The following is a 12,554-nucleotide window of genomic DNA, read 5'->3' as shown; positions in this document are numbered from 1 at the left end:
CAGGAAAATTTTCAAAAGAAGATGGGCACCACCTGCAACCTTTTCATTTCAGTCTCGTTATTCTTCCCTACTCTTTCTGGGTTTTCCCCTCGGTCTTCTGTGTATGTTAAGAAACACCAAGGTCAAATTGGCCCTGACCTAGCGACTCAACTATAGCACCACATGCATGTGGCATTTCTTGGTTCAATTCCCAAACACAGCTTCTGCTTCTTTGATGCAGAATTTACAACCCCAGAGGAATCCCAACCATTGAACAAATGTGATACCTAAAAGGTCAGACTCCAGGTGCTCAGAAACAGAGCCTGCAGTGTTTGTACCAGATAACCACATGCATGTCTAATGGGAAAGGGAAGAAAACCCCAATTAGTTGCAAACAAAGGCTTGTGACACTTTCACCCCAGTCAGTGAAGGCCAAACAAAGCAAAACAAAAATCACCAAATAAATAATTTTAAAAAATATTTGCAATGCAAGCAGTGAAAGAATCTGCTCATTAGTCTACTAAAAAGAGGAAATGTATCATCAAGTAGTCGCCTAATGTGTCATCAAGTAGTCGCCAACTGAGAACCAGAGCAGAAATACAAAGGTCACACATTCAAATCCCACTATAGATGTTAATAGCAACAATCTATGCTAAAACTATAGTTTGGGTTTCTGCCAAGTACTTGTGACCTACATTGATCACTGTCGGAAAAAGGATACTGGCCTAGATGGACCATTGCTGCGACCCAGTATGGCTATCCTCATATTCACTTTGGCTTCTTATATCCTGCCTTTCAAAGTGGATCCCACACTCAAAAAGATCCACAGATGGCATGCAAAATAACTAATTTTTTATTCCAAAAATTAAAGAACACATATGAATCAAACCAGCAGGTGTGTGAATTCTACGCTTAAGTTCAGGCTTTATCCCATAATAAAACAAGTTTCACTGGTTGAATGGCAAAAAGCTGGTAAAAATCTCCACCCACTAGCAAGTAATGAAATCCTGTTCCAATCATGTGTTAATATTTAAAATTAATAAGCTAAAGCAAAAAAGGCCTTCAAGCATTAAAACACACAAAACAGTCGGTGTCAATGAGCTCCTTTTCATAGAAACAAAAACCGTGCTGGCAGACATCCACGTGTCATCCAGTGTGCCTATCCATATCAACAATTAAGTTCTACAGATTTTCCTTGAATTCAGATATCATTCTTCTATCGACCACTTACATGTGTGGGATAGCCTCCCCAGGATGCATTTCACTTAAATCACTGTCAGACTTGACTGAAATCATGGTTGCCCAAAGAAAGACTCATTCTTGTAATCTTAATATTTACAACCAGAGATGAAGGTTTAATTTTTCATATTAGAAATACATAGATAAATAATTATGAAATTGGTGACCTATCTCCAGTTTAATAGGTTAATCATTCATATTTGGACATTTCTGCTGTACTTTACTGAAAGAAGAAAAATCAATATTAGTTTTAACAATTTAAAAAGTTTTATTTAACCAAAATAACATTATAGAATACACATTGTAGCATATGTATTCTTATATTTGCTTAAAAATCCATGTTAACTGATGTGGTTAAACAAAATATCTTAACCCCCCCCCCCCCAACTTAGACTACCAGCCAGGTCCATATATGAAAAACTTAAATACCATGTACTACATATCACTCATCTTGTTTATTCATGATCAGGAAAAGAAAAAAACAAGCTTTCCTGCTTTATCGGGTCCCAAACGATTTCTCAGTTTGGAGTGAATGAGTCCAAAGGAAGAGAATATTCATTCTATGCCAGCAGAAGCAGCTACAGCTGTTGAAAGTGAAATCATGTTAACAGTCTCTAAATCCAAGTGCTTGAATCTATCAGTTCACTAGTGTGCCTTTCTTTAAATCATCATCAGCAAACAAATATTTCTTGAAATGGTTCCCCTTTAGTTCTGAAGTTTATTATACTGTAGTTGGCATTACTGACAGATGATTCCTGGATACCCATGTCATAGCTAATGCCTCTTCTTTTGCACTTAAGGTTTGACCCCAATACCAGATATTGACAATATTTGCAAGAAAATGAGTTGGAAATAGTGCTTGAGCCATTCATTTTATTTTAATACTTGTAATTTAATTTTATCATTGTGCAGTTCTATTTTTAAGTGCTCACTCAGTTCCTTCCAAATTTGAACAGCATCAACAATAAAAACAGCTATTTTTCTGTGTTATGGTTAAACACAAGGGTTTTAGGATTTTATTCTATTTTTATTTATATTTGGCACTATACTTGCAATAGATTCTAGCTGAACAATTTTTTAAAATATTGTATCCATACAAAATTATTCATTTAACAATCATTAAAAATAAAAAATGTTAACAATTTTCTAAAGCTGTAAGAAGAAACTTTTCATAGTGCTGTTGGAAGATCATTCCAAAGCTTTGTTCCTATAAACTCAAAAGATTTGTTCATCAAACACTTCAACCATCCATATGAACTTATATAATATAATAGCAAATTCGCAATGAATGTTTATACCAGGAGGTAGCACTATTTATTGGATTCTCAGCATATCTTCAACAAATCTCTTAAGCCAATCATCATACCAATTATGCAGATCACTGAAAATCCATTTATTTGACAAATTTGTTTAAACTTCCTTAAACAATTTCCTCTACATCTACTTGCATGCTCCTGCCTTCTGATATATATAATAATGTTACACACCTGTTTGTTTACTCCTACTTCATGCTCTTGATATAACTTTGCTGCATTCTTGCAGCATCTCATTATAAACCAGAGATCTCAAAGTCCCTCCTTGAGGGCCGCAATCCAGTAGGGTTTTCAGGATTTCCCCAATGAATATGCATTGTAAGCAGTGCATGCACATAGATCTCATGCATATTCATTGGGGAAATCTTGAAAACCCGACTGGATTGCAGCCCTCAAGGAGGGACTTTGAGATCCCTGTTATAAACCGTCTTGAACTGAAAGGTATGACGGTATATAAATAAAGCTATTATTATTATAACAGTGCCATCTAGTTTCTCTTGATTTTGTTCACAAGCCATCATCAGAGTAGGCCAGTTCTTGATATACTGCTGAAAGATCCAGTACAGAGTTCTATCTAACATTTATTTATTCAATTTTCTATACCGTTCTCCCAAGGGAGATCAGAACAGTTTATATGAATTTATTCATGCACTCAAGCATTTCTCCCTGTCTGTCCTGGTAGGCTCACAATCTATCTAATGTACCTAGAGTAATGGGGGGATTAAATGACTTGCCCAGGGTCACAAGGAGCAGCATGAGTTTGAACCCACAACCTCAGGGTGCCGAGGCTGTAGCTTTTTTTTTTTTAACCACTGCGTAACACTCTCCCCTATTTTTTAGCAATTTTAAAAGACATTGGTCTTTATTTCTGATCTCTATGGCTAGGAGGTACAGCAAATGAGCACTGTAACCATGTTAGCCGCTTGGTATTCTCTTCATGCTCTTCTAAATTTCTTCTCATCTTGAATATATTTTGGAGCATTGTCTGTGACTAAACTGCATACCAGACATTTGATTATTTTTTTTGTTCATGTTATAGGTTAAGCTGCTACTTCCTGGAAGTATTCTGCTGTTTGTGCATTTCCTGAGGTATTAATTATTTCTGCAAGAAAGACAATCCTTTCTTCTGTCATAAAAGAACATACAACAGGATCATTGTGGACACTACTCCACCCTTCAAGACTTAGGTTAACAATTTTACCCTCTAAACCTGTTGCCCATTGCTCCATTTCTGTCATATAACTATCCAGCAGTTTCCCTGCAACATATGCTCTGCTGGGTGGACTGTATTAGTGACTGAACTATATTAACCAAGTGTGGGTTTTCAATCAGACAGAAAGAAGAGTTCAATTACCTCTTTTTCTAATCTGCTGGTTTTATCAAAATCTATAGTGAATCCTGGATGGTTGGATTGTTTTCTTTTTTTACATGATATACCATAGATATATAATTTATATGATGTAACTGAAACACTATCCTGGACATATAACTCTGAAACTATAGAACAGGAGGGTGGTGATCTTGAAGGTGGATACTTTCCAGAATCCTTTAGATGATAGATTTCCCTAAACAAAAAAGTCAATGCTGTTATTTATTTTGATTTACTTTTAAACAGATATATCTTAACTTTAAAATTATTATAATTCTGATTTGCAGGAGATGAGTGAACATGAAGTAGAAACACTTATTGAGCGGAAAGTTCAGCATGGAATTTTTGAACATTTGTACCACAAACAGTGAACATAGGGGTTCGGTCAGATCCGAGAGGGACCTGAATTGAGCAATTCGTTAACATTCTACGGCAGGGGTGCCCACAATTTTTGGTCTTGCGAGCTACTTTTAAAATGACCAAGTCAAAATGATCTACCAACAATAAAATTTAAGAAAAAACACAAAGCACACTGTACGCAGAGAAAATGTTTATCATCGTTTATATTCTGCGAGTTTTCAAAGAGGTCAAGGCAGCTGACTTTATGCAATGTCACCTCAGTAACAAATATACAAGAAAATAGACAAATATACCCCCTCCCTTTTTACTAAACCGTGATAGTGGTTTTTAATGCAGGGAGCTACGCTAAATACCCTGCGCTGCTCTCAATGCTCATAGGCTCCCTGCGCTAAAAACCGCTATTGCAGTTTAGTAAAAGGGGCCATAGTGCAAAATATAGACAGCAGATAAAAATTCTCAAAACTGACACATTTTGATCACTAAATTGAAAATAAAATCATTTTTCCTACTTTTGTTGTCTGGTGATTTCACGAGTCTCTGGTTGCACTTTATTCTTCTGACTGTACATCTAATATTTCTTCCCTTCTTTCAGCCTCCTGTATGCTTCAGACCTCATTCCTTGCCTTCCTCCCCTTTCTTTGTCTCCTTGCCCCCCTTTATTTCTGTATGTCCGTCTTTCTTTCCATGCCCCCTTTATTTCCGTCTCCCTGTCTTTCTCTCACCATGCCATTTCTGTCTGTCTCCCTGTCTGTCTGTCTCCCTGCCCTCCCCCAAGCCACCGCCGCCGCAAAGAGAACACTGAAGCGCCGGGCTGACCAACCTTCTCTACCCAACGTCAATTCTAATGTCGGAGAGGAAGTTCCGGACCAGCCAGTCAGCAGAATAACATTAGGTGATTATATTTCTTCAATCCGTAAATCAGTCTAACTGCTGTATTCTGTATCAATGATAATCTATATAATTCTTTCTTAGTAGGTGATAAATAAACAATGTTACAATAGTCAAGGAGACTCAAAAGAAGTGAATAGACCAATAATTTGAAGGCAGAAATTCGAAATAAGATTTAATGGTTCGCAATCTCCATAACGTAAAATAGCTTAACATAACTTATTAGTTATTCATTCACAAGAACTTAGAGTGGTAGATTAGAGTGGTGGATAATTAAGGGAACACTATGATGGTTCCCTTTAATTCGTGGCCTTTACTTCAGATATGGTCATGAAGGAGGTGTACCGAGCACATCACAATTATTTATTTAAAACTATCAGAATTATAATACAGTCAAACCTCGGTTTACGAGTGCACTGGTTTGCAAGTGTTTTGCAAGACGAGCAAAACATTCGCAAAATCGGCGCCTCGGAAACCGAGTTTGACTCGATTTACGAGCGCCATCCCCTCCTACGCACCGCCCAGCCCAGAAGAGGGAGGATCTTCAGGCACCGACATGTCCTATGTGTTGGTGCTGGTGCCCAATCGGGGTAAGGGATTTAGTTTCAGTGCTCGGGGGGTGGAGGGGGGATGTAGGATCGCGGGGGGGGGGCCGCCGCCGCCGCGATGTGAGCAGAGGGGAGGATGCCGGATCGCAGGAGGAGGGGTATGGAGCAGCATCGGTGGCCTCAAGGGGGGGGTAATGGAGCAGCGGCGGTAGCCTGGGGGGGGAGGAGGTGGAATGGACTTATTTTCGGGGATGTCTTTCACGTACAACAATCTCCTGTCTCTCCCTCTTCTCCACCCCAATTTTTCCTCTTTCCGTTCTCTACCCCCCATGTGCAGCATCTTTCCTCCCCTCTCACCCATCCCCTTCTGCAGCAGAACTCCACTGACCTTCCCACCGTGAGGCCGATATACCTCTACTCCGAGGCCTCTTAAAGCAGCAGCGAAGGCAGCGCTCTGAATGGGATGCTTCACAGTCTTCCCCACTAGGGCTTTCCCTCTGCTGCTTCACTGATGACATCATCACTGATGCAGCAGAGGGAAGGCTCTGGCGGGGAAGACTGCGAAGCAGCCCGTTCAGAGTGCTGCCATCACTGTTGTTTTTGGAGGCCTTTGAGGTACTGTACATCAATCTCATGATGGGAGGGTCAGGGGGTTCTGCTGCACAGGGGGGATGGGAGGGAAGGATAGAAACATGCTGCACAAGGAGATGGGTGAGAGGAAAGATGCTGCACATGGGGGTGGGGGAGAAAGCGCTGCTGCTGGCGAATCAGGCAGTACTATTGTCAGGAATGGAGTTGGGGAGTGTCGGGGATATTCGGAAGGGCTTCAGGGGTCAATCTTAACTAGGGCTTATATTAGGAGCACCTTTAAAAATCATGCTAGGGCTTATTTTCAGGGAAACAGTAGCATGACAACTCTATTTTCAACTACCTGGGAAAAAAGCAGCAAATTAAATGTGTCATGATACAGATTGACCTAGAATAAAGACAGCTCTTAAAAAAAAAAAAATATCAAAGGAGAAAATATACACTTAAACTGCCCTGAGAAGATATACCTAGAAGCTGAAGTCTTGACAGCAATGTCACAAAAAACTAAAACCCTAGGTGTAACTCAAAATCCTGCTCAAGTCAATGTTAGAAAGAGAGAGAGAGGAAATAACAATCATTCCAGAGAGATGTGTTAACATTTGAGCTCAGGCCTGAATATCCTACAGGACACCAACTTTAATTAAATTCAAAAGCACAGGAAGATTTCTTACATCTCCCAGAGAAAAAGAAGTTGAAACCCCATGAAACACCTTACCTCAACCCCAGAATCCCTCCAAGATCATCTCTATGAAAGCAACTCACTTAAAACAAACCAGACTTTGTGTCCCTGTTCACAGTGAATTCAGTACTAGACTGCAAGCCCTGATATAGTAGGTAGGTCTGAGTAGCCTGTTAGTGCACTGCACTGGGAACCAAGGGCAAGATTCTCAAAACTTTAACGCCGTCACTAAAATGTTTTTTGGCGGTTTAGCCCTAACGCATTTTAGCGGTGGATTATCAAAACAGATTATCTGTCTTTCATCGAGGTTTCTAGCAATCTCCAACAATGGCATACAAACGTGCTCTTTAACACTGAAATGAGCCCTCCATTGGATTCTTATAAATCGCCAAGGTATTTAGGCTTTTGGTGACGCAACTGGCCAGGGGTGCCGTTACAGTGCCGGCAATTTATGTTTTGAATGTGGCGAATGGAAAAAAAATGTGTATCTATATATTTTAGTGGAGGATAGTAAAATCACGCTTCTTTTGCGTTTTTGGGAGAGACAGGCATGTTTCATGTGCACTTATTAAAAGCAGTTTCTTCTTGAGCGTGTGTATGATACCCTTGTCTTGTGTGTTTCTGGCTGTGGGTCTTGATTAAATTTTACATTAAAAACAAATTACAAGATTTACCTGAATTATAGTATTTTTTTTGAGAGAAAGGCATGTTTTATACACGACTGAAAAAAGTCGACGTTGCTTCTCCCCTCCTCTCGTCCAATAGTGCAGCAGGAGAGTGTTTTTGTTTTTTTATGGCGCATGTGTCCATCAGTAATGGCCACATGCAAATGTAGGAAATCTTCACTACTGTCCGCTGATCTTATTTGCATGCGCAATATGTCTCAGGTTTTTAGATTTGGTATCAAAACAGCTGCAATAGCAGACCGTCGCTTTTTAACACGGGGTTTTGAAAATCCTGACCTCAGATTCAAGTCTTATTTCAGCTTTTAAGATCAAGTATGCATATGTACTATCACATCATACCTAAAGCCATGAAATGTACCTTACTGGGCAGACTGGATGAACCATACCTGCCGTAATCTACCATGTTACTATGTACTTCTCCCATGTTAATTTTTTTTTAACATCTGTGAAGATATTGACCATTATTTATTCAATTTTTTTTAGTCCATAGCAGCTCAGAACAGGTTACAAATCAGGTACTCAAGCATTTCCCTATCTAATGTACCTGGGACAGAGGACGATAAGTGACTTGTCTGGGGTCACAAGGAGCAGCGCAGGGTTTGAACCCACAACCTCAGTGTTGAAGCTGTAGCTCTAACCATTATGCCACATTCTTATCCATTATGTTCCATTAGCACTACAGCATGTAATTAGCTTAGATTAGATTATATTATTTCTAGCCCACATTCAAAGATAGAGCCGAGACTACCAGGCAAATGGAACCGCACCAAACAGGAAGGATCAGTGCTCAATGTCCAATGAAGGAGCCAAGCCAAACAGGCAAATGGAGCCACACTTGACAACCACAGAGCCAGAGAGCTGAGCTGTACACCCAAAGGTGGAGCTGGGAAAGTAGGCAAGTGGAGCCGAACCCTACTTCCAAACAGCAAGCTATCCCAGGAAGCAAGTGGAGCCAGGCTTAACAACCAGAAATAAAGCAGAGCCAAACCGGCAGCCAAAGCTGTGTTATATCTCCAGAGATGGAGTGGACAGACTGGGAGCCAAGGGCAACCTAGCAGAAGCAGCTGTACATTGAATCCAGAGATGAAGTAATGGTTTAGATGCAGACGGAGGAGCGCATCACAGTCCAACAAAGAAATCTTGGTATCTTGGGTTTTTTTTATATGCAACCGGATCCTGGCCAAAGGTATCCTAAACTGCATACAGAAATGGTGATCCAGAGGTGGAGGAGGCCCAAAAAAGGGACCACAACCAAATGGATGAAAGCACCTGCCCTACACCCAGACTCCAAGCTGTATGAGGCTGGAATTGGCCTTGTCTGAAGAGTCCAATGTATGTCCCTCTTCATCTCATGACTCAGGTGGTTCTTCAGTCAAGTCAAATGTTCCCTTTTAATCTTATCTTGCCTGCATCTAGGGCACAGTTTCTGACCAGGTTTGAAGGAAGTTGCAGTCAAAGCCTATAACCGGTCTGCTGTTGGAATGTCCATGGAATGTAACCCAGGCTTAGGGAAGAAGTACTGAGGGGTGAGGAAAAGGATGAAAGCAGCAGGAGGAGTGAGACTAAGAAGAAAAAAAAAAGTCAAGATTTAGGGGTGCATGGTTTGGAAACAAATCAGTGCCAGTTACTCCAACAACATCGAAGACTTCAACAATGCAGTCGAATAGCTTACACTTAGAGCCTGAACAACAACCCCATCATAATCAGTCCACTTTCCCAAGCGAAGCTTAGTCTTCCAAGTACTAATCTTTAAGTGTAGGGAAAGTTGTATTATTATACAATAACACACATAGCTCAAGTACATAGAAATATATAACAAAATAAAGTTGCGAGAAGCTAGGAAATGAATATATTGCAAATATGCCTGACTTGGTTCAAGCAAGATCCTTTTTAAACAGCTGGAATGAGTGGCCATGGAAAAGCAAATCAGTTGAGAGATGAAGGGGTGAGGTGAAGGGTTTTGCCTGGTCTTCAATTTTTCCAAGATTATAGTGAGCAGAAATTTCATAAGAAAATGCACACAACAATCTGCATCATCAGCAAGAGTAGAAAAAGCTGCAACAAGAACTTGAAATGTTAATTTTGCATCACGATTTCAACTATATTAACCTGTAAACCAAAGATCATTTATATCTAATAAGTTGGCCAGTTAGTAGCCCATGGCCCAAAAGCTAGGTCTTTAAATTTTATTAAAATTGGAGATGTGTCAGCTAGGAACCTTTCTTGAACTTGCAATGAATCACCAACAACTAAATGTTCTTTTAGAGAAGCCATTTACAAGAGTATGTGAAAGTGGATGTCATGACCTTAGTTAGCATGGCATACCCAACAAGCTTAGCTGCACCTTGCAATTTCATACCTCTAGCCTCTTTTGCATATTATACTATAGGATGCCAAAGATGCCCTTTTCTACCACTGCATGTATACGCGTGTGAATAATGCATACATTTGAAACCTAACTTCTGGCTAAAGCAAGACTGGGTCAAATATGAAACAGAATGGCTTTTATAGCAAAAAAAAGACACAAGTGATATAAAAATGAAAAAATTGGATGTTGTACAGTTGAGATATTTGCACTCAAACCAATGGCCAAAATTTATTTAAAGCACTAATATAATTTCTTTGAGTAATATATTTGCTTCCAACAAAGCGTCAAAGTACCATAACTGTTAGTACAGTTATGACTTGAATCGAAATACAGGTCAGGAGCAATGAGGAGTCAAAGTAGGCATTAAATTTATTTTATAAAATTTTCTGCCTACTTTGCTAGCTCATACAAAGGGAGGTAAGCCAATATTACATTCCAAACTTTGCATATAAAGTTAGTGCCAGGAGTTGTATTAATCCATAAAACGGCTTTGTTGGGCTTTAGTTGCCATTTTGTATTACACAGAGCACAGTCCTCCGAGTGACCTACATTTGACAGCCTCTAGGTCTCAAACCAATGGAGAACCAACTGAAACAATGTACGGGATTTCATTTGAGGCTATAGGGAACATCCACACCAAGTTTTATTCAATTTGGAAGTCAAGTGAGGATAATTTTCAATCTTGGACCAGTAAATAAATCGCAATCATAATGAATAAAGTCAGTGATGCCAATCATTCCTAAGCTTATTTGATCATTTCTTCATCAAAATTAAGCTAGATTTTACAGACAGACATGAGATTTTCAAAACTCAAACACAGGCATGTCATAACAAGGTAGATAAACAGAGGTCATTTACCTCAAATCTGATCACAAAGGAAAAGACCTCACAGCCACTCAGCAGCCAGACTGATAGAAATCAGTTTCCAAGACTACATATCTAAGGGTAATAATTATAAATAAAACAAAAAAAATTACCTTCATAACATAACAAAACAGAAGAGAAAATGTTATTTCTAACCTGCAAAACTTTGCAGTTCAATGCAGGCGACAAAGAAAAAGAAAAGTGAACACATAACATTGCAAAAGCATGGCAACTTCTTCTCAGGCCCCTTTTCTGGCCGATCACAAACGAGGCAAAAGATGAGACCTGAAGCGAGAAATGCACCAGAGCGCCCATCCCCCGCCGCCTCCTTCACCTGAGCCGAGCGGGGCGCGCGCTCGACGCGCTCCGGGCCTGAAGGAGGCCTCGCGCGCCGCCCCCGAGCGCCAGAGCCCCGCCACGTGCACGCACGCACGCACCTGAGCAGCGACGCGGGAGGGAGCGCCGGCCCCCGCCACCAAAACAAAGAGCTCGCGGCCAGCTCCCACCCCCGCAGCCAGCTCGGGGCTACTCCGGGCTGCAGGCGGGGCGACGGGGGCCCCGGCCGAGGGGGCGGGCCGCGCCGGCCAGCTCCGGGGCCCCGGCTGCGCCGCTGCCGGGGAGGGGGAGGGAGAAGCTCGGGGCCGGGTCGCGCCGCCGCCGGGGCTGAATTCAAGCTGCGCTTTACCTTTAGTTCCGCACTGTCCGCCATCTTGCCGCTCTGCGCGCACGCGCAATGAACCCGCCGGCTACGTGGCTCCTGACGCGACTCGTGACGTCACGGCGAGGCCTTTGAAAAAAGGCGCCAAGAGGGAGGCACGCCCACTGACCCGCTCCGGCCTGGAGACTGGGCCAGTCCTGGTTTTTAACGGAAATCCCACAGATCAGAAATCCAGCTTCACCTGGGTGCCCGGGATAAAATTATCCCCTCTCCCCCCCCCCTGACCAGGGATGACTGAATGATGGGTCTGGGGGAAAAAGAAGGACGGATTGAGACCCCTGAAAGCAATGGAAGTAAAACACGGAGGTCTCAATCCGTTCGCCTTTTTCTGGAACCCTGTCTCCACCGCAAGACTACAACTCTTTCTGTAAAACAGTGTTTCCTTCCATTGCTCCTTTACACTCCGGTCCTCAAGAGCCGTATTCCAGTCGGGTTTTCAGGATTTCCCCAATGAATAGGCATTGAAAGCAGTGCATGCAAATAGATCTCATGCATATGCATTGGGGAAATCCTGAAAACCCGACTGGAATACGGCTCTCGAGGACCGGAGTTCCCTACCCCTGAGCTAGAGTCTAGCTCAGGGGTAGGGAACTCCGGTCCTCGAGAGCCGTATGCCAGTCGGGTTTTTAGGATTTCCCCAATGAATAGGCATTGAAAGCAGTGCATGCAAATAGATCTCATGCGTATGCATTGGGGAAATCCTGAAAACCCGACTGGAATAGGGCTCTCGAGGACCGGAGTTCCCTACCCCTGAGCTAGAGCCATGGAAAAGATCTTCCTATAGGCCAGGGGTAGGGAACTCCGGTCCTCGAGAGCCGTATTCCAGTCGGGTTTTCAGGATTTCCCCCAATGAATACGCATGAGATCTATTTGCATGCACTGCTTTCAATGCCTATTCATTGGGGAAATCCTAAAAACCCGACTGGAATAGGGCTCTCGAGGACCGGAGTTCCCT

At 41.8% G+C, this 12,554-nt stretch overlaps 1 protein-coding gene across 6 annotated transcripts in view; it reads right to left on the bottom strand.

The window, feature by feature from the left end:
- The window catches only part of PIAS1 (protein inhibitor of activated STAT 1), an 80,865-nt gene extending 69,146 nt beyond the window's left edge, over positions 1-11,719 (bottom strand). For 2 of the 6 annotated variants that reach the window (XM_033919535.1, XM_033919536.1), the window contains exon 1: positions 11,038-11,209. In XM_033919535.1, the coding sequence (XP_033775426.1) occupies positions 11,038-11,196 (159 nt within the window). In that variant the 5' untranslated portion in view covers positions 11,197-11,209. The other 4 variants (XM_033919539.1, XM_033919540.1, XM_033919537.1 and 1 more) reach the window with 4 other exon arrangements.
- Between the last annotated feature and the right edge of the window lie 835 nt (positions 11,720-12,554).

The sequence above is a fragment of the Geotrypetes seraphini genome, chromosome 14, assembly GCF_902459505.1.
Source record: "Geotrypetes seraphini chromosome 14, aGeoSer1.1, whole genome shotgun sequence".
Lineage (NCBI taxonomy): Eukaryota > Metazoa > Chordata > Amphibia > Gymnophiona > Dermophiidae > Geotrypetes > Geotrypetes seraphini.
The sequence above is the reverse complement of the archived record's forward strand: the minus strand, read 5'-3'. Positions and strand labels throughout refer to the sequence as shown.